Genomic DNA, 25,001 nt, shown 5'->3' with positions numbered 1-25,001 from the left:
AAATATATTATCCATCTTTAGTGTGAACTTTGAAGGTCTTAAATGCATATCAATTTGTTGAAGAACACATTTGAAACGGAAGCTAGATTTACACATAAATGCTGTTGATAATAGTTCCCAAGTTCGATCTCCGTTATACCTTTTTCAGTTTCTGCTTACTGCTGCATGCGGGAAAATAACCATTTTTGTGTAAATTTTATTAGAAGTTTCCTGTAAGATTCGATCTTAGATTTACCCTTTATATGAACTGATGTACTTATTGTATTCTTTTTGTCAGCATATAAAGTTTTTGGGTGACATAAATCCAATTGATCAGAAATCAGATTTAGTGGACGGGTGCGTGCATCGCCTTCATTCCCTGAATGAAGACAGTTAGTTTTAATACAATAAAAGACATAGATTTTTTTTAAGATACGCAGTCGCAATTCAGTTATACATAACTTTTATTATCCTGTTGGTCTACGGCAAGTAATTATGTGCACTCTGTTTATGTTTACAAGTCATATGTTGCTATTCCTGGTCCAACCTAAAAACTTTGATCTATATGGATGCATCTATATTGGTTCTTATGTGTGTTTATGAATTGTAGTTCTTTAAGCATTATAACTGTCACTTCGGCTTTCATTTCAATATGATTTATGAATTTATCAGCTCTTAACCTGTTTGCTGTATGAAGATGAGGCGCGAATAAGACTTCTTTTGCTTTTTGTGCTCTCATGAATATCGAGAAGATATTTCCGATGCTCTGTTCTTTCACAGGTTTTAAAACACTATTATGCTTTCTGTGAAAAAAAGAAAATGTCCGCTACATAAAGATGGACTTTTGGGGTTAAACATTCTACAGTGAAAAGATACATCTGAATCAAAAGCTACGATTTCTATCTTGAATGTTTTGAACTATGCATCAGTAGTCGAAGGTATGTGGCGATTTCTGTTATGCCTTTTTCAGCTAGAACTTAGTTGTCTCCAACATCTAGCTCATAACAGCTTGCAAGAGTTGAAACACATGAAATTACTGCATTATACCTTCTCTCTTATACTCGGTGGCTTTTGATTAATTCATAGGTTTGTATGACTGAAATAAAGGTTTGCATGACTGAAATAAATATATTAAGTTGCTTTTGATTAGTATGAAAACTTTCCTACACATAGATAGACACTGTCCATTTCTCCTTGTCCATCTTCGATTGGATATAGGGGACTACAAGAATGACTAACAAATACTAAGCTGCTGTGTTTCAGTGTTTGCCTGAAGTGTTTATAAGGTACAGATAATTGCTGCATGCTGGGAAAAAAAAATCATTATCATTCTGCAGTTAGCGCAGTGTAAGATAGATAAAATCAAGTATCCGTTGCAGAAGCAAAGGATAATAATCACATATATATATTGAAGGTGAGTAAAAGATGTTCTTATGTTTACAAAATAAATATGGTGGTGACTCCTCATCTTTTCGAGAAATTTTGTACGCATTCGAGAATCACAAATTTAAATAAGTGTCTATGCTGAAATCACTATTTTCTTGACAGGCACAATCGAAACGAAAAAAACAGAGACAGCCCCACAAAACACAAGCGCACAAAGGAAACGAAGCTCCGGTCTAAACCAAAGCATTGGCTCCGGCGACAATCTCCAAAATCTCTCCGGTGATCTTCGCCTGACGCTGTCTGTTGTAAACTCTCGACAGATTCTTCTTCAGCTCGTCAGCATTATCAGTGGCATTGCTCATAGCACTCATCCTAGCGGCAAGCTCACTGGCAAGAGATTCCTGTAGAGCTCTCAAGATTTGACTGTTCAAGTAAAGCGGCAAAAGGGCATCGAGAATTTGGACAGGGTCCTGTTCGAACTGCAGGATTGGCGAAAAATCGGTAGTCTTGGTTCTAACAACATCTCTCTCCACAGTCAACTTCCCTTCCTTTGTGGTCAGCCTGAAGAACTCATCATCCGCAGCGTCAACACAGATACCGTTGATATCACATATTTCTCCCCTGGGAGATAACGGGAGCAGAGTGTGAATAACGGGGTTCGATTTCACCAAAGATACGAACTTTGTGTAGAGAAGCTCGACTTTGTCGCACTCCTCACTGACGAAGAGGGAGAAGACATCGTCGGCGATTGCCTGAGCTTCTTTGGCAGTGGGGAGGTTGCTGCCTTCTATAAACTTGTCGACGGGTATGTACGGGCGGCGCGTGAAGTAGGTGTTACCCTTTTTGCCGACGCTGATGACTGTGTACTCGAGGCCGAGCTGCTTGAGCTCCTTGATGCGGGCTTCGGCTTTTTTGATGATGTAGTTGTTGTAGCCGCCGCAGAGACCACGGTCGCCGGTGATGACAACCAGGGCGACTTTCTTGACGGGTCGGATCTTGGTGAGAGGGATGTCGACGTCTTCGATCTGGAGCTGCTCGTTGATGTTGTAGAGGACCTCGACAAGGGTTTCGGAGAAGGGGCGGGCGTTGACGACGGCTTCCTGGGCGCGCCTGACTTTGGCGGCGGCGACGAGTTTCATGGCCTCGGTGATCTTCTTGGTGTTGGTTACGGAGACGATGCGCTCGCGGAGCTCACGGAGGCCACAGTTGATTTGGGTGGAGGAGGGGCGGGAAGGGGTGGGGGAGGAGGTGGCGGAGTTAGGGAGGTGGAAGGGGCTGAGGAAGGAGCGGGAGGAGAGGGTGGATGGGTCGGAGAGGGATGGCTTTGAGGAGACTAGCATAGTGAGATTGGAGCAAGACATTGTTTTTCTTTCTGCAAGATTTGTTGTCTGTGCAGAAAGGTGGTGGTGGTGGTGGTGGCTATGGAGGAAGAGAAGAAGAGGACAAGTGGTGGTGGTTTTTGGTTTGTGTAAGAGAGATTTTTCTCTGGTTGAGTCTTATCTGCTGCTGCATTATTGTTTTGTTGAGGTTGGCTTTTGTGGGTGGTGTTGGAGAGTGGAGTGAAATGAGAGGTGGAGAGAATGGGAGAGATGATCAGGTTTTAGGATAAGGATTTTTTCGAAACTGGAGTTTGTGGACGGTTTTTCGTTATTACATTATTTCTATTTTACTGTACCTTTGGTAGAAATACGCGGCAATGCGTGTGGAATAGAAATTCTCAACATTCTCGCAATTAAAAAATATAAACAAATCAAATATAATATTGGTGAAAACTGAAAATTAAAAAAATAAAAATTAAAAAAAATCTGATGCTTGGAAAATTATAAATTAAAAAATAAATAAATAAAATTGGCAGTATTACAGGGCTGGGAGATATTTATATACAAAATGAGGTCAATATTCAATCAACAATCCTCCTCCTCCAGTATGCGATGCAAATAGGGTCAATAAAATACAACTAAATTTTGACCCATCTCACCTCAATTCAACATCACTGTGCTTTGATTGCTTCATTAGAATCACAGCTTCATAATGGAAGCCAAAAATAAATATACAAGATGAATGAATAATCAGCCATTCACCGAACACTTACTCAAACTCGGGAGAGATCTCTCTAATAGCTGGCCTAACAACGGCTTGATACGTCTGATTATCCGGGATAACTCCCTGGATTACCAAATAATCATGCAATTTCACAACTTCCTCAGAAAAGCTCTTCTTGCTAAGGTTTGTCACTAATGTGGTGTACGTAACCGAATCCGGAGTTAATCCACGTGTAAGCATAACACCCAAAAGTTCCTTAGCATGCTCAAACAATCCAAATTTGCAAAACAAGTTGATCATGATATTATAACTCACCTTGTTCGCCAACCCCACTTCTCTCATACTCGTAAACAAATCAAACACCTCTTCAATCTTCCCACTACAACAGTACCAATTCAACACGGTGTTAAAAGTTACCGCATCGTACATATTCAACTTTTTCATCTCGTTTACCAAATAAATCGAAGAATCCACAAATTCTTCTTTGCAGAAACCATCCAAAATGGAATTGAACACCACCAAGTTCGGATTCTTGTCAATCTTAATCATGTCGGTGTAAATTCCGACAGCACTTTCGACTCTGTTAGCCTTGCAGTACCCATCGATCATTGTACCATATGTTACTACATCCGGAATCAAACCCCGAACAAACATGCTGCATATCAGTTGCTCTGCCCCACGTATATTCTCGCTTCTACAGAGATAACTTATGAGAATATTGTGAGAGAAAGCATCTCCGAAAAGATTCCTTTCAACAATCCACTTGTGGTGTTTTACAGCTTCGTTTATCCAACCATTTCTGCACAACCCTTTCGCAATAATCGAGTGGGTGATTCTATCAGGGTTTATACAATTCTCCATCATATCGGACAATAACAACGTAGCTCCACTAATATCTCCCTCCATGTACAGACAGTGTACTAAAGAATTATAGACAGCTGAATTAGGGACAAAACCTTTTTCAACCATTTTATTACACAACCTAAACGCTTCCTCCAAGTACCCATTCCTCGAATATCCATCAACCACAGTGGCGTACGTCCTTACATTAGGAGCCACATTCATCTCGATCATTTTGTCCAAAATTTCTTCGGCAATTTCCGGTTTGCCCTTCTTGCAATAACCATTGACAATACAATTGTAAGTAACTTCGTTAGGGTATGCACAGCCACTCGACATAGTTTCGATCCTCTTCATAAGCTTTAGTGCTAAATCGAGGTCGTCTGCCCTACAAGCTCCGTCGATAAGCATATTGAACGCGACAACATTAGGCGAAATCCCACTCTTCAACATCCTATAAAACATCGAAAAGGCTTCAGATAATCTACATTCTCTACAGAGAGCATAAATTAGGAGATTAAAGGTATTCACATTCTCGTAATACTCGTGCGAAATCATTTCCCTGTACATCATCCAGAACCTACCAACATCCCCTATCTTCAACAGATGGTTCAAAAAATTGTTCCACGCGTGAATCGAGACGGGATAGTTATCCGTTTTCAGTTTCTTGATAACCTTATATGCATCCTCAGTTGCTCCAATTTGTGTACACGCCCTAACCAACGAATCGAAAACATTGCTACTACTCTGTAAACACACTTCAGAGGTGGTGATTAGGGCATCCAAAACCTCTAAAGGCGAATGCCCTTTCGATATCATCAATTCTTTCAATAAGTCCAATGCATCCTCATAGTTCTTATGGTGCACCATCACATGAATTAGAGTGGAACAACACTCCAAAGACTGAAGAATAGCTACACGCCCACCGATTCTTCGGTAGAACTCTAGAATTAACTGAGGGGAGCTTCGGAATTCGCGAAAAACACGAGAAATCAAGGGGTCTGTGAGACTTGATGACAATTGGTCCAAGAAATTCCATTTCTTCTGCCTTATGTTCACACAGACAGCCTTGAAAACTATATCTTCAGCAGTTGGGGTGGTGAATTTCTTACCAAAATGAAGGCCTCGGACAAAAAGATTTCTTCTTTTCGATGAAAACAAGCCCAAAAACATAGAAAATGTGATACCTGGTTTGTATCATGGCCCTTTTTTTCTATCCCCTAAATAAATGCGAAGTTTGGCACGGAGGATTGAAGTTAGGGTTTACTTGATGGAAAATAAGAACGAAGGAAAGAGAGTTTGAAGTGGAAAATATTTAATGAGACGATGAAAGAAAGAGCGTTGTTCACCATGAACTCTCTTCTGTTGCAGAGAGCCGAGACGCCAGTATGGATTGGGCCTCAATTTTTTAAATTAGGGTTTACTTTTGAGCCCTAATAAGTTACGATAATAGGCCTGGATTTTAATGATTATTTTGGGCCGAAAGTGTAGATTAACTATTTTAATGATGTGATGTAACTATTTCACTTTCCCTCGTGAAGTTGTTCATGAGATTTTGAAGATCCAAATCTCCCCAGTGGCCAAGCCAAAAACTCTTGTGTGGTCTCCCTCCAAGTCAGGGGACTTCTCAACCAAGAGTGCATATCTTACTGACCAAAAAAACAGATTCATCCCACCCTCTTGCAGCTCTTCTTTTCCTTGGACTAAACTGTGGAATCTCAGAATTCATAACAGGCACAAATTATTGTTTTGGAAGATTATCCTGGATCTTCTTCCTACTCACTGCAGGCTCAACAAACTTTTCCCTATTCCCAACTTGGAATGTTTTTTCTGTAATTCAGCTGTTGAAAATGTGGACCATATTTTTCTCAACTGCCCTCTTATCCAACAAGTCTGGTTCATCTCTAAATGGAACTTGAGAATTGATCCTTTTAGAAATGAACCAGTCAGTAGGTGGCTTGCTCTGCTTTTTGACAAGAAAAATTCTCTTTTCCCTTCCCAAGCACTGAGGGAGGAATTCATCATCTTCACAGCTGTTCTTTTTGACACAATTTGGATGAATAGAAATAAAGTGGCTCATGGTTCTATTTCTCTTACCTTGCAGGAAATTCTTAAGACTGTGGTGAAAAGCTCCAAGGAGCACTGGACTTGTCAACAGAAGATGCATATCCAAGCAAAATCAATGCATGCTCAAGTCTGGCAAAAACCCCCTAAAGATTGGATTAAGATCACTACTGATGCCTCATTTCACAAAGATCTCTCCTTTTCCAGCTGCATTATCAGGAATGAGAATGGCTCGATCATTTTTGCCAACACCAAGAAACACCTTTGTTCTGATGCTCTTATGGCTGAATGTATGGCCATCCTTGAAGCCTGTAAGATTCTTGATTTTGCCCAAGCAAACTGCTCAATCATTGAATCTGACAGTCTCATTGCTATTTGGCTCCTCCATTGCTCTGATGATATTGTATTCTGGGGGGTTAAAGTGCTGATTGATGAGATTAAGAGATTTTGGGGGAGATGGCCAAAATGGAGATTTTTTTTCATTTCTCGTAATTTTAATTTTGCAGCCCACCATCTGGTCCAATGGGCCCGTGTTTCAAATTGGGATGGGCATGTCCCTCTCAATATTATTCCTATTGTCTGTTTTTGTGATGGTGGGCATCCTATTGTTGATTCCTCTTTGTACACTTTTTTGATTGATTAATGCATTTCTTATTCATCAAAAAAAAAAAAAAAAAAAAAAATAATAATAATACAAAAAGAAAAAAGAAAAAAGAAACAATTATTTGCGAATAACTACACACAGTAGAACCTCGATAAATTACTAACCTCGATTAAATAATAGTTTCTCTTGGTTCCGATTCTGTGAAAATGTGTTAAATTATTAACTCGATAATTTAATAATTCGTTAAATTAATAAAAATTTTCTAGTTCCGACTGTATTAATTTATAGAGATTTAACTATAATTAGTAAATTATTGATTAATTTTTAATTGTTTTGGTTTAACTTTGTTAGGGGTGTTCGAACTGGACCAAAGTGGTACAGTATAAAACCGAAAAAATCAAGAGAAACGAAATGTTAACAAAAAAAAAAAAAAAAAACTATATCACACACTTCCTATTCATGAATTTTCGGTTCGGTTCGAATATTTTGTACAATTTTCTCGTGGATATTACTTGAATCAAGTTTAAGTAGATTTGTGTAATGATTTATTTGTGATGAAAATGTACCATACATATACTGAACAGTGAAATAATCTATACACTTTGACATAATTATGAACTATAATACATGATTTTTTTTAACTGATAATTAACAAGCATTTATTATATTCAAAAAATCAGCTTCTTGTGTATGTTTAACCACGGAAAGTAATACAGCTATTTTTTATTATAGTTTCATTAGAACTGTTATAATAGATAAAAATGTAACAACAATCAGACCAAGAAGGTATAACAAATGCATCAAATGTAATAACCACAAACTCCAGTTTCGACAAAAAAATCCTTATCCTAAAACCTCATCCGATCACTCATCTTCAACTATACGTAAACGGTTAACATCGTACCCAAAACTCCAGTTTCGAAAAAAATCCGATCACTCATCTTCAACTATACGAAAACGGTTAACATCGAACCCGAATTTTTTAGAGCTCGCTGTCACGGACTTGTTCCCTTAACAAAGAACCGTGCGGCCTTAGCTCCTTCTCGCCCCTCGCGATAGCTAAGTCAGCCTCTCCCGAATGTGTTACGAATACTAAGTGATGGAAACGAAGAAAGAAATTAAGAAGATAAGAGAGTTGGTAAGAAAGTACTCTATTACTTGAGTGCTTGTTGGATTGCTTGGATTTTCTTGGATGATTACAAATGACGACCCTACATCTATTTATACAAGACCACCTCCTCAATGGACGGTGGAGATCGATATGATCTAACGGTTGGGAGTGGAACACTCCAAAGAATCCCTAAAATGTCTCTACCTACCACCACTTACCTCTACCTACCTCTATACATTTGGGCCAACTTGGGCCTAACCCTATTTGGGCTAAATCTTGGTCTTCCTAACCTTCAAAACTAGCAAGGGGTTGGGTCAAAACTAGCGGGCCGTGACATCCTCCCCCGCCTAATCCGGCGACGTCCTCGTTGCCTCGAACAAGTGGAGACGATCTTGAAATTGCCACAACTCTTCTATCGTCTCCCACGTTGCCTCGGATTCGGGTAATCCCTTCCATGAGGCTCCAGTAACCCTGCCGGCTGTTTATTCTCCACCTTGTTTTGTTGGCAAACAAGACAAGTCTTCACATATGTATCGACACTGTCCAGCATGTGAGGCCAAAAATAGGCCGTCTCGAGCAACGCCATTGTCCGTCTTTGGCCCGGATGCCCCGCCCACTTGGTGTCGTGGCATTCCCTTATGAGGTCCTTCCTCAAACTGCCCCACTTCGGAACGAAGAGTCGCTGTCCCTTCGTGTAGAGTATGCCGCCTCTACCCAAAATTGCCTCGTCTTGCCCTCCTTGACGAGTCGAATTAGCTCCTTGGCCATTTGATCATGTTCGAGCCCTTCTCGGATCATGTCGGCCAAATTCCCCCTTGTCGAGCTAATGGCTGCGAGTTCGGCTTTTCTACTCAAAGCATCGGCTACAACGTTTGCCTTCGATGGTCGGGTCCTCCCCGTCTCGACCAACTCATTAAGTTGCTTCCGGAGTTCCTCGGGCTCCGGCGGTGACATGCGATAGGGAGCCATGGCGGGTGGCTTGGCTCCGGGCTCCAACTCGATGGCATGATCCACCTCCCTCCTAGGTGGAAGTTTGTCGGGTAAAGTTGGTGGCATCACATGAAATTCTAATAACCGTCACATATTAATTATATATCAACCACATATTCAAATAAAGGTATATTCCATCTCAAGATATCGGGCACTCCATTAATAACTTATCTTTGGACAATGATATTAACTTGTAAGTGATATCTTGGTGTAGTAATCAAACACTGACAATAAGAGCACATCAAATAATAATTCTACCTTAGGGCCAAACTATTATTCACATGCAAAACACCAAATAATCGCCACGTGTTTACCACCACAATATGCACATGCAATTCAGCAAAGTATTGGCCTTCCTTAGGGCCGACACAATACCCACATTATTACATGCACGAAACCTTTTGTATTTTAAAATAAATTAAGTTTCACAGGAGAGCTCACTTAGGCGAGATGCTGCTTCTCTTAATTCATATCAAAACACATAAACCAAACCATTATTTAAATTTTAACTGAATAAGAGCCAATAGACTTTCTCTAAAATTTCTTTAGTCAAAGGCCTAATTAAATTACCTTATGAACACAAATCCCACGTTATTTAGATTCAAAGTCAAAATAAATCGACTAGAAATCTTCACTTTATAACCCAAAGATGAACCTAAACCATAAATCATAAAATTCATATTTATTTGAATTAGAGCTTAAAGTAAAATGAGCTCACAAATTCAACCTTATTAGATTTAAAGCCAACAATAAATTTCTGACAAACAAATCTAAATTCTTATGAATTTTCACAAAACAATGAAGACTCTAATTTATAATAAAGTCACGAGTCTACGAGTCAAATATCGATTGGGTCAAAGCTTATTGAGTTATACATGATAACTCATACATATATTGACAAACAAACGAAACTTCAATGAGTCAAAACCAATTGAATTATAATAATTCATATCCATAATTTGACTAATTAATCCAAAATTTCAATCCTAAAAGACCCGAACTTTAGAAATCTGAAATTCCCCAAAATAAAATGCCGTAGGAAACTAAATTGAAATTCAAACTGAATCTCACTTTATTGTCCAAACAAGTTCTTAAAGAGAATTAAAAAATAATTCACTTATTCGTTTGATTCTTCGTAAAACTTAAATTTCAAGTGGCCCCAAAACCCTTTTGTAAAAACTTAAAATCAAATTTTTTTTTTTTTTTTTAATTCCTTAAAAAAAAGTTGCTTTTGCCCCAGATTCAGAAAATCTAAGAACTTGAAGGACTGAATAGAAATTTTCTAAGGAAAGTCTTTGATTTAAAACGGACCTGAGATTCATAAATGCTTAATTTTGGGGGTTAAACAATATTTTCTGAATGTATATCACAGTTTTGAGAGAGACTTGAAAAAAAAAATGGGGACTGAAATGCAGTTTTCGAAAGCTTGAGGCTGTAATACGGATTTTTTTCATTATTTCAAATCAACCCCGGCCCAAAATCAGGAATAACTTTAATTAGGGGACCAAATTAAAAATTTCAGAGAATTTCAATTATAACCTCGGGGGGCCAAATTTTAATTTTTTTTCAAAACAAAATTCCTTAACCTAATCCATATCCACAAAGCGGCCGTGCAAATTAGCATAACATAAATGGGGGACTTAATAGCAATTTCAATGAACTTTAACGTGGTAAATTGCAATTTCCCAAAAAAAACTTAATCAACCTAATTTTGCTTCTTCAGCAAACAAACCGCCGTCACCCACCTTCTGCCATCAAAACCGCCGCTAGACCACCATATCACCCCGTCTCGCCTGAACTATTGCGAGGTGTTGAGTTTTGACAGTTGGTGGCGATTTTGGACGGCACGGTCGTAATAGAAAAAAAAAAAACTGATCGACCGCCGCACCTTACTCGAACAGAAATTTCAGATTTTACCTTAATCCTTAATCTTTAAACATCAATCCGTATATCAGGTTAAATCGAGATTCTTAAGCCAATCCGAAATTAATGAATTAAATTTCTTTACATGAAATTCAATTTCAGACTGTCGATCCAAATTTTAGAATTAAGCAAATCTAAAATATAAATAATTGGATAACCACGAACTTCAATTTAGCATGACAGCATATTTCATATAACTTACCTTAATCACATATTTACACGAAACATTACTAACCATAAAAAACCAAATCCAGAAAATAGGTTTCATGATAACATCAAATAAACTTAATCCGTGAATATCAATTTCATGACATAGAGAATCAATCAAAATAAATAAGAAAAAAATCTAGATGATTCGAACATGGCCGGCTCTGATACCACTTGTTGGAATAAACTTGAATAAATCCATGGAACCGTCATGCAAAATCATCAAGAATATTGTGCATAGACTTAAATCGGAAGCGTACCTTACTCCGGTGGAATTGATATGAAATGATCATGGATCTTCCAGATCATCGTGTACATCCGGTGTACATCCGAACCCGAGAACCCTTTAGGCTTCTCTTTCGTTTTCTTTATGTCGATGGAATACATAGAGAATGGAATTCGTACATGTGATCCGGGGACCATGACCAATATATATAGATAACCTAATGGGCTATCTTGTGTAATTTTATTTTAGCACATCACTATAATAAAATTACCCTGGCTTAACTTTACGTGACAGTCTTGCAACACATAATATTTCACATATAAGTCCAACGTTGGATTAATGTTCCAACATGGTCTACATCAGCTCCACATCTTCATATTCTTTCTTGCCATATTCCACGTCTTTTATAGCGCTATAACGATGATGCTCGGCAGGATGAAGGTATTTTTCATTTTTTCGTATTTCATAATTATATAATTCTTTTTTGTTTTTCTGATATAGTATCGTGGGGCAGCAGATTCGTGAATGGAAAGAATGCACGGGAACGAGAGATTGCAAACAATACTAACAAATCCATTGGTATGTATGTATTGTGCTCGTAATTATTAATTTTTTTGGCTCGAAAAGATAAATAATACTAGTGTTTGTTTTCGTACAAAAAGATTCTGCCAAGTTTAGGCTTACGCACGAGGATTCGTTTGTTTTTCGTCGCATTATATTCACAAATTAAAATAATTAATGAAATAGCTATAACACGCATTTTTCTTCTGTAATTTAGTGGGATAAAAATGGAACAACTTATCAAGGAAATTAGGCAATCAGACCAAGCTATAACAAAAAAATTCAATAAATAATGGTACACAATATATATAAATTATAATAGTCTTTTAATATATTATTTTGGTCAGAAATTAGATTTGATTTTCTATTAGCATTTGGGATAATTGAGAATAGGGTTTTTTGCCAACCAATTATCTTCGAACCTAAAACCCTGAATCCCACAACATCGACACGCACAGCGAGAGAGAGAGAATGGAGTTTCAAAAGAGGAAGACGGCGGCTCTCGCCGCCATCAACTCGCCGGCGCCGGACAAATCCCCCAAAGGCGACATAGACGCGCCAATCATCCCTCTCTTAACCGCTATCAACTCCCACCCCTCTTACTTCACCACCAGCTCTTGCTCCGGCCGCATCTCCGTTCTCTCTCAGCCAAACCCCTCTCCCTCCGCCCCCAAGAAGAAGGCAAGGGGCGGCTCGTGGATCTTCGTCTCCCACGACCCGGTTCACCCCTCCTCCCTATCCACCACCCTCTTTCCCGATTCGGCCGGGTTGACCCGACCCGAAACTATTGAGAACCAGAGTAGTCTCGTCTTCAGGTTCGAGCCGTTGATCATAGCGGTGGAGTGCGAAAACTTAGAGGCGGCTCAGTCTTTGGTTTCTCTCGCTATTACGTCTGGGTTCAGAGAGAGCGGTATTACTAGTGCAAGCAAGAGAATGATCATTGCTATTAGGTGTTCGATACGAATGGAAGTGCCGCTGGGCGATACGCAGAAGCTCATGGTGTCCCGAGAGTATGTCGAGTATCTTGTTGAGGTTGCTAATGAGAAAATGGGGGCTAACAGGAAAAGAACTGATTTCTTTTTCAGTAAGCTGATAGATAGTGGATTTCCGGGGCACGAGATTCGAGTGAACGGTGAAATGAATGGGAATGGTGAAGAAACGCGCGTTGAGGCTGGAAGTGATGGATTTTTTAGGAGTTCGACTGAGAGTGATGCGGTGGTCCTCGAGGGAGAGTTGGAGTCTGAAAGCAGATATATTCATGAACCTGATAATGGTAACTGCTGCTCGAATTGATCCATAAGTTTAATTGCACTCTTAAGTTTGATTGTTTGGTGTTCATTTCGTCTTGTATATAAAGTCCGTTGCTATATACTCTTGGTTTTGGTTGAAAGTAGTGAAAACTGGGTAAATGATTATTTTTGGTGATCATCATATTTTGCGGAGTACTTAATATTCGTGAAATATTGATTTCAAATCTTGGTTAATGAACTTAATTCTGTGCTTTTATCTAAGGAGTATCGTAAGGATGACTTATATGCGAAATCATAATTAAATAGCTACGCGGATGTGTGTGGTTGACATATTCATTATGTAAGCCTTTTGCACTAACGGACATACAATTTTCTGTCTGATATAGATGAGTGGACTGCATACATATCATTTACTGTTGATCAATAATCGGTTATCAATTAGGATTATTTCGAACGCATTTGTCTGTTCTGCAATGGCTGCTATCCCCTTTGCATGGATTGGTATGCCCATAAACTAATTCAATTTCATTTTACGCAGTCCTGTATTGGATTAGACTCGTAAGACTCTCTGGTGTATTAATGCATCGTAGTGCCGTTACAAACTAATAAGCGTCTAAATTGCAGGACTACTTTCCCTTAATCTGTCTGGAGCTGAAATCTTTAAATCTTGACAGGACCACTAGAAGTATTTGACATCGATTTATCCATTGTTAAAGTAGTTGGTGAACCTGTTGAGAGACTCTTCTTGTGGGGTCATTCCGCTTGTACTCTGAACCAAAAGAAGATTATTATATTCGGTGGCTTTGGAGGCATTGGAAGACACGAACGTAAAAATGATCTGTTGATTCTCGACAGTGAATCTGGGATAATGGATATAATTACTGCTGCTGGAGCCCCATCTCCCCGATTAGGCCATACAGCTTCCATTGTAGGAGATTACATGTTTGTGATTGGAGGTAGGGCAGACCCAATGAATATATTGAATGAAGTTTGGGTACTCAATACGGTAAAGGCAGAGTGGAAGCTTTTGCAATGTACAGGCAGTTTGTTCCCTCCAAGGTAGTGGTTTATTGATTACAAACTTATAAACTTATTCACTTTGGTAGCACTACCCATAAAGTTTCCCTCGCACCTCATTTTTTTATTTTTTTTATTAGGGGCTTTAATTTATATTTCATTCCACAGGCATCGACATACAGCTGTTGTTGTTGGTTCCAAAATATATGTGTTCGGTGGAATACATAATGATGAAGTTTTATCATCGCTTTATGTGCTCGACACACACACCTCCGAGTGGTCAGAGATAGAATCTCATGTAGCTCCTGGTCCACGGCATTCGCACTCGATGGATGCAAAGGGGTCTAAGTTATATATATTTGGTGGATACAATGGAGAGAAACTCCTTGAGGATCTTCACAGTTTTGATATTAAAACAGGTGTGTGGACTAGGCTAAAGACAAATGGACAATCGCCAAATGCTAGGTTTTCGCACTCGATGTTTATTTATTCGAATTATCTCTGCATTTTTGGGGGTTGCCCTGTTAGTGGACATCATAAATTGTTCGTACTTGATCTTCAGACCGAGTCTTGGAAGAATGTAGTGGTAAAGTCTATCGAAGAAGCCCTTTTTGTTCGTAGCACAGTAAACGTGGTTGGTGATGATCTGATAATAATAGGTGGTGGGGCAGCTTGTTATGCATTTGGGACTAAGTTTAGTGAACCAGTGAATATAAACCTGCTTCAGTTGGTGTCCTTATGTGATAATACAGAACCAACATCAATTGAAGAGAAGCATGTGGATCAAATGGAGCGGAAGAATTGTGCCCTTCTATATTCTCAGAGTAGAACCGAACCATTTGTAAATGGATGTGTTAACCTAGATTCCGAGTTTAAAAAGGAAAGGATAACTTGTGGCGGCGGTGTGGCGGCCATTCCCTCTATTCTTCGGATTCAGAAACAGTATGCTAAATTGGGGAAGGACATACTAAAAATATTTGGGTGGTTAGATCTTGAAAGGAAGGTTTATTCGCAGGAGGATGGAATGTATATCTGCCTTCCTGTTACTGAAAATTTCTGCTCTTTGTTAGATAACCACGACTTAACTGATAAATGCGAACCACTAGGCGATCTTCAGTCCTTGAAGCCATCTGCTTGGCAAATTTTATTGAATGATATGTCCAGTTCAGCAGCTCTGAATCTTCTAATATCATGTGGTGCAACCAAGATTGTGGATGAGGTCGTCAAAATAAAGAAAACTGCAGATTCTCCTTTCAAAGTGATGAAGGAAGCTGTGGCCTCTTTGTTGAATAGTCATGGTTTGCCAGCAGAACTTATAGAACAGCTGCCGTCAAGGTTTTTTTTTTTTTTTTTTTAATGGTGCTAGTGCTTCTGTAGTGTCGGGATATTATGATATAAAACTATTATTCTATTATTTTCAGTTCCATTTGCTCATGCTTTTTTCAACTTCCTTTTTTTGCAGATGGGAGCGACTCGGGGATATAATTGTGCTCCCTATTACGTCCTTCAAGGATCCGGTATGGGAATCAATTGGAGAGGAGCTTTGGCCTCTTGTTGCACAATCACTTGGTACTCAACGTCTAGCTCATCAAGTAAGCAATAGATTGATACCTTATATCTGTTATTGTACTGATTCTTTTGCGACACGCTTTTGGGAGAGTTGTCCTAAGTAGTTACATTTGACTTTCCTTGGAACTAAATCGTGCTATATAAAGTAAGAACGCGACGGGAATAATTTTAAAATTCAATCACCGTACGCTAAATAATGATAAAGCATTTTCAAGAGCAATCGGATGGAAATTATCGTACCATTTTGATGATATTTAGGGGCGAATTGCGCCAACTGGAACAAGAGATAGTAAGTTGGAGATTCTTGTTGGAGACAATGGCTGGGTTGATCACCGTGAAAATGGAATACTTTATTCTTTTGATGCAACCAAGTGCATGTTCTCTTGGGGCAATCTTTCCGAGAAGCTGCGAATGGCCCATCTTGATTGTACAGATCAAGTGGTTGTGGATTTATTTGCCGGCATAGGATACTTTGTGCTTCCATTCCTTGTAAGGTACCACTATTTTCTCAAATTGTGTGCCGTTTCATATTTAAATTGCAGGTCACAGTCTTTATTTTATTTCATTATTCGAACGTGTATATTTATGTTTGTATGATATGGCTAATCAGGGCGAGTGCGAAATTCGTGTATGCTTGTGAGTGGAATCCTCACGCCGTAGAGGCACTCCGTCGTAATCTTATTGCTAATTCTGTGGCTGATCGTTGTGTTGTACTGGAAGGAGATAATAGAGTTACAGCTCCTAAAGTACGATTTTTTTCTCTTCTTTTAAGTCTGCTATTTATTTATTTGTTAATTTATTTCGAACCCAGTATAATGGGTTTTTCACGGCTCAATTTGACAAGCTTGCACGTCTAGTGTTGGGTTTATCACTTATGTTATAACTTATAATACAAGGCAAAGCACGAAATGCAATTATTGATTACCATTGGTCGACGATTTTGAAGGCATTAGCCATTTGCAGACATCCTTGTTTGTAATAATCCTCCGATTTACAATTATTGCTTCCCTTCGATTGAACCCAAGAAAATTCATAATTGTCGTAATTTGGATTTATTTTAACTTTCTTCTTACACAGGGAGTTGCTGATCGAGTATGTCTCGGCCTCATACCATCGAGCGAGTGTAGTTGGGTCACTGCGGTCAGAGCCTTAAGGTTTGTTATCGAACCATCACGCTGAAAAAAATTATAGTATGCCCTAAAATTTAAATCCCGATCGACCCCCTTATGATTGCTGCAATATTATACTCGACGACTAAAATAATGCAGAGACGAGGGTGGGATGCTACACATCCATGGGAATGTGAAAGACACGGAGGAAGATTTATGGGCAAACAATGTTCGGCAATCCATTTCGGACATTGCTAAATCAGAAGGTATCTTATATCCAAAAAAATTCATCCGAGCCCGTTGCGTAAACAAACCACAATTTGCTATATATAATTCACGCACGTGACATAATGTACGTCTAATTTCAGGTCGTTTGTGGGAGGTTTCGGTGAACCACGTCGAAAGAGTAAAATGGTATGCTCCGCATATTCGCCATCTTGTCATAGACATAAGCTGCAAACTAAAGCAAGAGACGAAAATCGACGCATGATTTTGCTGCTACACTACGTCGACGCTCTATGTTGAAGTAAGTCTATTTGTTCTAAGAGATTTTTTTTTTTTTTTTTGCAAATTCATTTTAAATGGAGTCTTTTGAAATCCTTGACCAATTTTTTTTCTCAGATTCAAATTCATCATCTTGAAGTATTAAACAAACAAGATAACATGTTAGACTTGCTAATCAAAATTTATATTGATATTAACTGGATAAACATCTTGAGTTAATAATCCCAGTTTCTTAATTAATTAATGTGTCTTAACTTTAAATAAATAAATAAAAATAAAATACTATGGATATTTTCAATCTCATCCAGTGCCTGAAACTCGGAATATTTTGCTATTTAATATTTATTTATTTATTTAATGCCACAACACTGACAAACGAGTGCACCAATTTCCATGAACTCGTGGCATCTTTGAAATCTGAATACGTTAAAAATTAGTACTATTGTTTAATTGCATTATTTAATTTCGTGTGGGTGCAATATTAAATTATTAATGCACAACGTCAGCCCTTTCCTCATCTGATATTATTTTAATATTATTTATTTACTGTTTATTTTATTTTATTAGTTAAATAAAAGATATTTAAAAGAGCGGTGCACCAGACTATCGGTGCACCTTACACGTAGGGACAAACGAATTCTGTCGGTCGCACAGTAACTCCCTACTACTTGCACACTAGCTTTAATATTGGCTTGGGGTGGGCTGCGCTACGCTCACCCATGTGAAAAGTTAATTTCAATTTTTTTTAATACTAAATAATTGATTGAATATTAACAATATTGATTAATTCATTCAAAATAATTGGGTAGGAGCTGCGAAAAATGATCTTGCATTATTGTAATTGAAATAATTGAAAACCAAATAAAATGAAATCTTCTACTTTAATTTGTTGATAAATAAATAATAAGAATAGGAAGACACTTTCCTTTCCACTATATAAATAACATTATTGATATGCCACTTGTATTGATAGTAATGTTTGGAGGCCCTATTTTTGTTTCTATTTCTCTGTTTATATACTATGATTGATTGCAACCTCTTACCCTCAACTTTTGGCACTCGACAAATTCGCCATGTGGCACTCATAAAAACCACTCGATCGTCCAAGAATGGATGATCTGGCGGTTGGAAGTAAGTGAGTATGTGTCAGTCGATCTAGGTCCGAGTAGTTTACATTTCTCGCATGGTTTGCAAGCTATTATACGAGGATGTATGTTTCTCCAGTAAACCTATATGGTAATCTGCGGTTTCTTTATTATCGGAAAAAAGAACAAGACCCTCGGATATTATTACACAAATTAAGTATGACAACCTTTTTCATGCACTAAAAAAGAAAAAGGGAAAAAACACAATATGTAATTATCCTACGTTAGGACCATTTTGAATCTTTTCTTTTTCTTCCTTTTTAAGTGATACAACTTTTTTTTAATAAAAAAGTTTTTTCCCTTCACCTTCTTTACTTTTCTCTAGCTAGAGTTTTAAACATAAATGTTCAAACTTACATAAGTTACCAATGGAGCTTCACAATTTTGGTTTGAGCTTTTCTTTTGAATATAAATTTATATTCAAGTTTAATTCGTTATATTAAACAATCAAGCTTCGAGCTTTCCAATAGTCGAATTCAAATAAAAAAATCGAGATAACTTGGTTCGGTTTTCTGGTCAATTGAAACCCTAATTGCAAATTGACAAAATTTTAAATTTAATAGCTTCTCAAAGTTAGCAATAAGTGCATAAACAAAACTACAAGGGACAGTGTAAGCAGTAAATGCAGCACAGTAACAAATGTCAAAATAATGCAAAAGAATCATTCATCATCATAACTCCCTTAATCTCTCTCTCTCTCTCTCTATCTATCTTTCATTATTTAAAGAAGCATCCAAGTGAAGAAGAGAGCATAACTCAAAGTCACCTTTTAGTGTGTGTAAGAGTGAGAGAGAGAGAGAGAGAAAGAACAATGTCTTGTTCCTCAAATATTTCGAAGGCTCTCTTCTTCCTCGGAATCATCTACTTATCATCATCGGTGTCTGTTTTCGCAGAACAAAATGACGATCCTGCCCTTGTAATGAACTACTACCAGGACTCATGCCCACAGGCAGAAGAAATCATCAAAGAGCAAGTCCAGCTTCTCTACAAGCGCCACAAGAACACCGCTTTCTCCTGGCTCAGAAACATCTTCCATGACTGCTTCGTCGAGGTCATCTTTTTTTCTTTTTCACAAAATGTTTCGAAATTAGTTGAATTTTTTTTTTTAATATTTTTTTTTTTAAATTTACAAAAAAACAGTCATGTGATGCATCTCTACTGCTGGATTCGACGAGGAGGGTATTATCGGAAAAAGAAACAGACAGAAGCTTCGGAATGAGGAATTTCAGGTACATTGAAACCATTAAAGAAGCTCTAGAGCGAGAGTGCCCCGGTGTTGTTTCTTGCGCCGATATTCTCGTCTTGTCTGCTAGAGATGGCATTTCTTTGGTAAGTTAGTTAGTTAGTTAATAACTTTACTAAAAAAAAAATACCCTTTTTGGTAATATTTTTCATTGTGTGTTTCTGGTAATATAATCAGGTAGGAGGGCCAAACATCCCCCTAAAAACAGGGCGAAGGGACGGCAGAAGAAGCAGAGCGGATATTCTCGAACAACATTTACCAGACCACAACGAAAGCATGTCGGTCGTTCTACAAAGATTCGCCAGCATCGGGATCGATACCCCCGGCGTTGTCGCGCTGCTCGGCGCCCACAGCGTGGGGCGCACGCACTGCGTGAAGCTGGTGCACCGTTTGTACCCAGAGGTTGACCCGGCGCTGAACCCTAGCCACGTGGAGCACATGCTGTACAAGTGCCCCGACGCGATACCCGACCCGAAGGCGGTCCAGTACGTGAGGAACGACCGCGGCACCCCCATGAAGCTCGATAATAACTACTATAGAAACATATTGGATAATAAGGGCTTGTTGATTGTTGATCACCAGTTAGCCACCGATAAGAGGACTAAGCCGTTTGTGAAGAAAATGGCGAAGAGCCAAGATTACTTCTTCAGCGAATTCTCGAAGGCGATCACCGTTTTATCGGAGAACAACCCTCTCACCGGCACCAAGGGTGAGATTAGGAAGCAATGCAACCTTGCAAACAAGCTACATTGAAGTATTAGTATGTAGTAATGTGTGTGGCAAAAATAATTAAGGTGGTTTTATTTAATTTGCATTGCAAGATTTGGGCTTCCTTTTTTTTTTTTTTTGTAATTTTAATTTTATGGGATTAAATGTGGGGGGTGTGAGGAAAGTTGTATGTAAGGAATGGTGATGGTGTATGAAATTATGATGCATATGTTATGTATGTATGTGTTGATGATGGTTGTTGAATTTTGAAGCAAGATTCATATATCCGACATAATATTTATTGCAAATTGGGGGACATGTAATTAAAATTAAAATGATAAAATCCAATATATATATAGTGAGGAAAAGTCAAAAGAAAAGGGGGCCACCGGGGGTGGATTTAATAAGAGGGTATCACGTGAAAGATAAGATTCCTTTACATAAACTAATGATGGCTTACAAAAATGGATTATAGTGTGTGTCTGCTTTTTTTTGGACTGTGACAGAAATTATTAATGTTGGATCAAATATCCAGAATCAGGGAGAAATTATTACTCAGGAGAAGTGGTTAGTTATTAGATGAATACCTGATCAGGGTTCTTATTCTCAATTTGGCAAAAACTTAGATTTGTCTGAATCTTTCATCGAAAAAGAAAAGAACTTCATAATTCATAATTGACTGTGCCACTCTTGTCCGTGTCCATATTTGTTAGTGTTTGTGGCCCAATATGATATTTTCCCATTATTTGTGAAATCGGCCCATTAGCCAACTCAAAAGGCCGGTTTAAGTGGTTTGACTTGATCTTGACCATTTGATTCAAACAGTCTGATATTGGCATTCCATCCATGCGTTATAAGCTTAGGTCTGAAAATCCTAAACTCATATTTGTTGCCTCATTCCTCTAAACTCTCGCTCTCATTTTATGATGTACCTCTTTTGTTGTTTCCATGTAGTTTTCCGACGACTTCAACGTTTGTCGCCTTACATGGAGAGCAATAGAGCATTAATTTGAAGGCAACTTTGTTGTCTTTGACCGTTACTTCTTGTGCTATAAAAGTGACAGTCTATGAGAGAGAGAGATGGGATATTGTTCATTCATTTTCTTCTCTTTTTCGTCTCCTATCTTTAGTAATGGAGTATGAGTGACGGAAACTCGATGAGATAAGAACTATGTGAGTGTTCCGGTTTTCTGAGTGTGCTGATTCTTGGTTGAGTACTTGTGAGTCAACTTAGTGAAATAAATGGTAGATTTAGAGGGCTTTTGTTTGAGCGTTGTGCTTGATACTGAATTAGTGTTGCCGTCAAAGTGAATTTATGGGCTCAAATAACTAATTCTTTGCCAATAGAGTATTTGGGCTTGGCATATCCAAAGGGCTTACACATAATTCTTTGCCAATAGAGTATTTGGGCTTGGCATATCCAAAGGGCTTACACATAATTTTATTAGGCTCTAAATTATATGCTTACCTCAGCGTAGGCAGACTGGATTTCTTGAAAAAAAACAGAAAAAAGTATCGAGATAAAAAAAAAATAATTGGCCACCCATCAATTATATTTCTCTAGTTTAAAAATAATAATTTTGTAATTAAGTATGGTGATAAAAATAAAAAATTGAAAATATGAAAATTAAAACTGTTTCTAGTATGATTGTATCACATAAACGGGCCGGGCCCGTGTAAGATGAAAAACAAAAAAAAGGCATTAAATGGGCCGGGCAAAATTAATTAAAAAAAATAAAAACTACTCGGGAATGGTATACAGTGTGGGTGCCCAGGACCGCCGAAGGTGAAGATGGGAGTAATCAACGGCGTGGATGAACCGAGACAAGACTCGGTCCACAGGTACGTCCTGCAGACGAGCACATTCTATAATTTCTTCCATCTGCCTCTTTGTGATCTTTAACTTTAAAGGAGGCGGAGGAGGAGGAGCACTTTTACCGTCATCTTTCTCCACCGTCTGTGGCGGCGGCGCGAGTACTGGTGACCATACCACGGCTGAATAAGAGTTGCCCATAATATAGATTATCTTATTATTAATTCTTTTGTATGTAGATGTATATAATTTTCAGTGTACGTACGTATGATATATCTGTGAATCTGGGTTTAGATTTTATTATTTCTCTTACAAGGGTGTAATGAAAATTGAAAAGAACTGGCTACTTATATATATACGCATGATGTTGTAAGAAACTGGGGACGAAGTCAACACGTACATTAGAAATATCAAAATGAGGACTGTTTTACCATCTTTCTGGAGGGTCAACTGAATAAAACGATTTTTCCTTTTTACTTTTTTTTTTTCTTTTTTATTGATTTGAAATGGTCAGTAAATTCTAGATGATTGTTTTCATTCTAGAATTTCAGAATCTATAGTATATATAGACTAAATTACGGTCGAACCCCCTCAGGTAAGTTAAATAATGGGAAAAAACTCATTATGTTAGGATAATTACAATAACCTCCCTCAATAATGAATTTTCTTACACATGCACCATTATAGTTTGTCAAATTCAGCAGAATCTTTGAGATTCTGTAGAATTTTATCCAGTTTGTACTCGTCTTATGCAATTTTTTATGCACCACAATCTAATATTTACAAGCCAAGAGACACATCTTATAATCATATTTTTTCAATATGTGAAGCTTAAACCGAGTATAATCTAGAGAATATTCTACATAGTCTAGAAAATTCCACTAAATTTAACGCAACGAAAATGGATGTGTAATTTGACCCAAACATTAGAGATATTTTAGTAATTTGACTTTACGTAATTTTCCCTACTAAATAAATATATATTTAAAATGGGGATGCAAGACATAAAATATGGCAACCCATTACACAAGTGTGGATGATAGTGCGTCGGATTTGTCTCGGCCCAAAAACTGAGGCTCGTGTCTCCTTCCCCGGCCTTTTTTCTTTCTCTTTGTTTTTTTATTCAGTTGTTTGTTTTTATGTTTTTTTTATAGTGTAAATTACAAACACCCCTGTGGTATGGTGAAATTACAAAAACACCCCTCTTGTTTGGATAATTACAACCACCTCCTCAACTTCTCAAATTTAGTGGATACTTCGAGATTATATGGAATATTATCACTTTTGTACCCATTTTATCCCATTACATTATGAAGCAAGATGATCATAAAATGTGATTTTTAGCTTGTATATATCAGTTTGTGGTGCATCGAAAACTGTATTTTTACACAAAACGAGTACAAACTAGAGCACATTCCACGGAATCTAGATGATTATGTTGAATTTGGCACCATAAGGATGGATGTGTAAGAAAAAATCATAGTTGAGGGATAGATGTAATTATCCAAACAAGAGGGAGGTTTTTGTAATTTGACCATACCTCAGGGGGTGTTTGTAATTTACCCTTTTTTATATTATTTATATAAGGTTAAATTTACATGAAATTTTAATTTTTACATTTGTATTTGAATTTTGAGTATTATCCATCTTATTATAAAAGTATTCATTATTATTAGATAAGAGTGTGACGGTTGAAGGCGAGGGGAGGCGGAGGCCCCGGGAACCGGATGGAGGTGGCGGCCTAAAATGGCGCATGAAATTAAGTGTAGATAGTAAATACAGAGGACAACTACATCACAACATAGTGATGCCTAAACTCCCTCCCTCTCTCTCTACTCTCTCTCTAAAAACCTCTCTCTATCTCTCTCTGTCTCTCACACACAGTTTCACACACTCTGCTCTCTTATTTCGGTGTGACGTTTGTACTTGAATGCATTGACAGACAACACTCACTCGACAAATTCACCTTCTACACTGAAAACTAGGACACACACACACACACTCAGTCGTACGTGTTTAATTATATACGCAGGGCATTACGTACATTCCAAAAATTTCAATTTCATCTTTTCGTTTTCCTCAATTACTAATTAAAATTAATAACGGAATCCAATAATTTTGATGGGCGGTCATCAGCAAGTTAACGGTGGTGATCTGCGTATTCGCCGGCGGTGGAACGGAAATTGCGGAGGCAGACGAGAGTGGGGTGGATCAAGTGATCGGCTCGCTTCCACTCCTTCTCTCGAGTGGAAAATTCGCGGCGGCGCGGCGGCGGCGGTTTCCGCCAGGAAGCTCGGCGCCTGTCTGTGGAAGCTGACTGCAACAACCTCCGGCGGCGGTGGAAACTTGAGGTGGCAATATGGGCTATTTGATCGCCGCCAATTTCAGGTACCTAATTCCATTATTTCCTCGAATTTCTTTTTGCAATACGGATCATACTAATTTGCAGTTGCATAAATGCTGATTTGGAACCCTAATTTGATTTTAAATTAATCCAGTCTTTTTGTGTAAAAATTGCCTTACCTTTTGCAATTAATAATCTCTGGCTTTTGCTTGTAATTATCTTAATTAGTTGACTGAATTTTCGACGGAGGAAGCTACGAAATGGGATTTCCGCAACTCGAAAGAAGTTGGTTACTCTGGCTCTGGCAGAAGACATATGAAGAAGCCTACTTCAAGGGCGTCTGCAGAAATGTTGAAACCTCAAAA

General features: G+C 38.2%; 6 protein-coding genes across 7 annotated transcripts in view; 4 read left to right on the top strand and 2 right to left on the bottom strand.

The window, feature by feature from the left end:
• Positions 1-1,336: 1,336 nt before the first annotated feature.
• On the bottom strand, positions 1,337-2,726 carry ATPC1 (ATPase, F1 complex, gamma subunit protein). Its single transcript, XM_012993409.2, has one exon. The coding sequence runs from the start codon at positions 2,724-2,726 to the stop codon at positions 1,599-1,601; it is 1,128 nt and encodes a 375-aa protein (XP_012848863.1). The 3' UTR covers positions 1,337-1,598.
• Positions 1,337-6,989, bottom strand: LOC105969144 (Pentatricopeptide repeat (PPR) superfamily protein). The gene has a single exon (XM_012993887.2). It carries the CDS (start codon positions 5,419-5,421, stop codon positions 3,454-3,456), a length of 1,968 nt encoding a protein of 655 aa, XP_012849341.1. The 5' UTR covers positions 5,422-6,989; the 3' UTR covers positions 1,337-3,453.
• LOC148766047 (uncharacterized) lies at positions 5,575-6,955 on the top strand. The gene is made up of 2 exons (XM_088812480.1): positions 5,575-5,634; positions 6,005-6,955. Exons 1-2 carry the CDS (start codon positions 5,575-5,577, stop codon positions 6,953-6,955), a joined length of 1,011 nt encoding a protein of 336 aa, XP_088668606.1.
• Positions 6,990-12,275: 5,286 nt separating the features above from the next.
• On the top strand, positions 12,276-17,623 carry LOC105968869 (Met-10+ like family protein / kelch repeat-containing protein). Of its 2 annotated transcripts, XM_088812219.1 has the most exons (10): positions 12,276-13,207; positions 13,859-14,243; positions 14,370-15,536; positions 15,664-15,793; positions 16,029-16,264; positions 16,381-16,516; positions 16,848-16,924; positions 17,039-17,145; positions 17,248-17,405; positions 17,501-17,623. In XM_088812219.1, exons 1-9 carry the CDS (start codon positions 12,406-12,408, stop codon positions 17,367-17,369), a joined length of 3,162 nt encoding a protein of 1,053 aa, XP_088668345.1. In that variant the 5' UTR covers positions 12,276-12,405; the 3' UTR covers positions 17,370-17,405; positions 17,501-17,623. The 2 variants fall into 2 exon arrangements, with proteins under 2 accessions (XP_088668345.1, XP_012849008.1); XM_012993554.2 differs by having other exon boundaries at positions 17,248-17,623.
• Positions 17,624-19,238: 1,615 nt separating this feature from the next.
• Positions 19,239-20,743, top strand: PRXR1 (Peroxidase superfamily protein). Its single transcript, XM_012993580.2, has 3 exons — positions 19,239-19,579; positions 19,669-19,857; positions 19,949-20,743. Exons 1-3 carry the CDS (start codon positions 19,340-19,342, stop codon positions 20,522-20,524), a joined length of 1,005 nt encoding a protein of 334 aa, XP_012849034.1. The 5' UTR covers positions 19,239-19,339; the 3' UTR covers positions 20,525-20,743.
• Positions 20,744-23,970: 3,227 nt separating this feature from the next.
• LOC105968514 (BRANCHLESS TRICHOME-like protein) overlaps positions 23,971-25,001 on the top strand; it is a 1,914-nt gene continuing 883 nt past the window's right edge. The window contains exons 1-2 of the mRNA XM_012993147.2: positions 23,971-24,680; positions 24,865-25,001. The exon at positions 24,865-25,001 is cut by the window's right edge and continues 883 nt beyond it. Coding sequence (XP_012848601.2) covers positions 24,414-24,680; positions 24,865-25,001 — 404 coding nt within the window. The 5' untranslated portion in view covers positions 23,971-24,413. The remainder of the gene's footprint in view (positions 24,681-24,864) is intronic.

Source organism: Erythranthe guttata, chromosome 13 (assembly GCF_056151865.1).
Source record: "Erythranthe guttata isolate IM_541 chromosome 13, IM_541, whole genome shotgun sequence".
Lineage (NCBI taxonomy): Eukaryota > Viridiplantae > Streptophyta > Magnoliopsida > Lamiales > Phrymaceae > Erythranthe > Erythranthe guttata.
The sequence above is the reverse complement of the archived record's forward strand: the minus strand, read 5'-3'. Positions and strand labels throughout refer to the sequence as shown.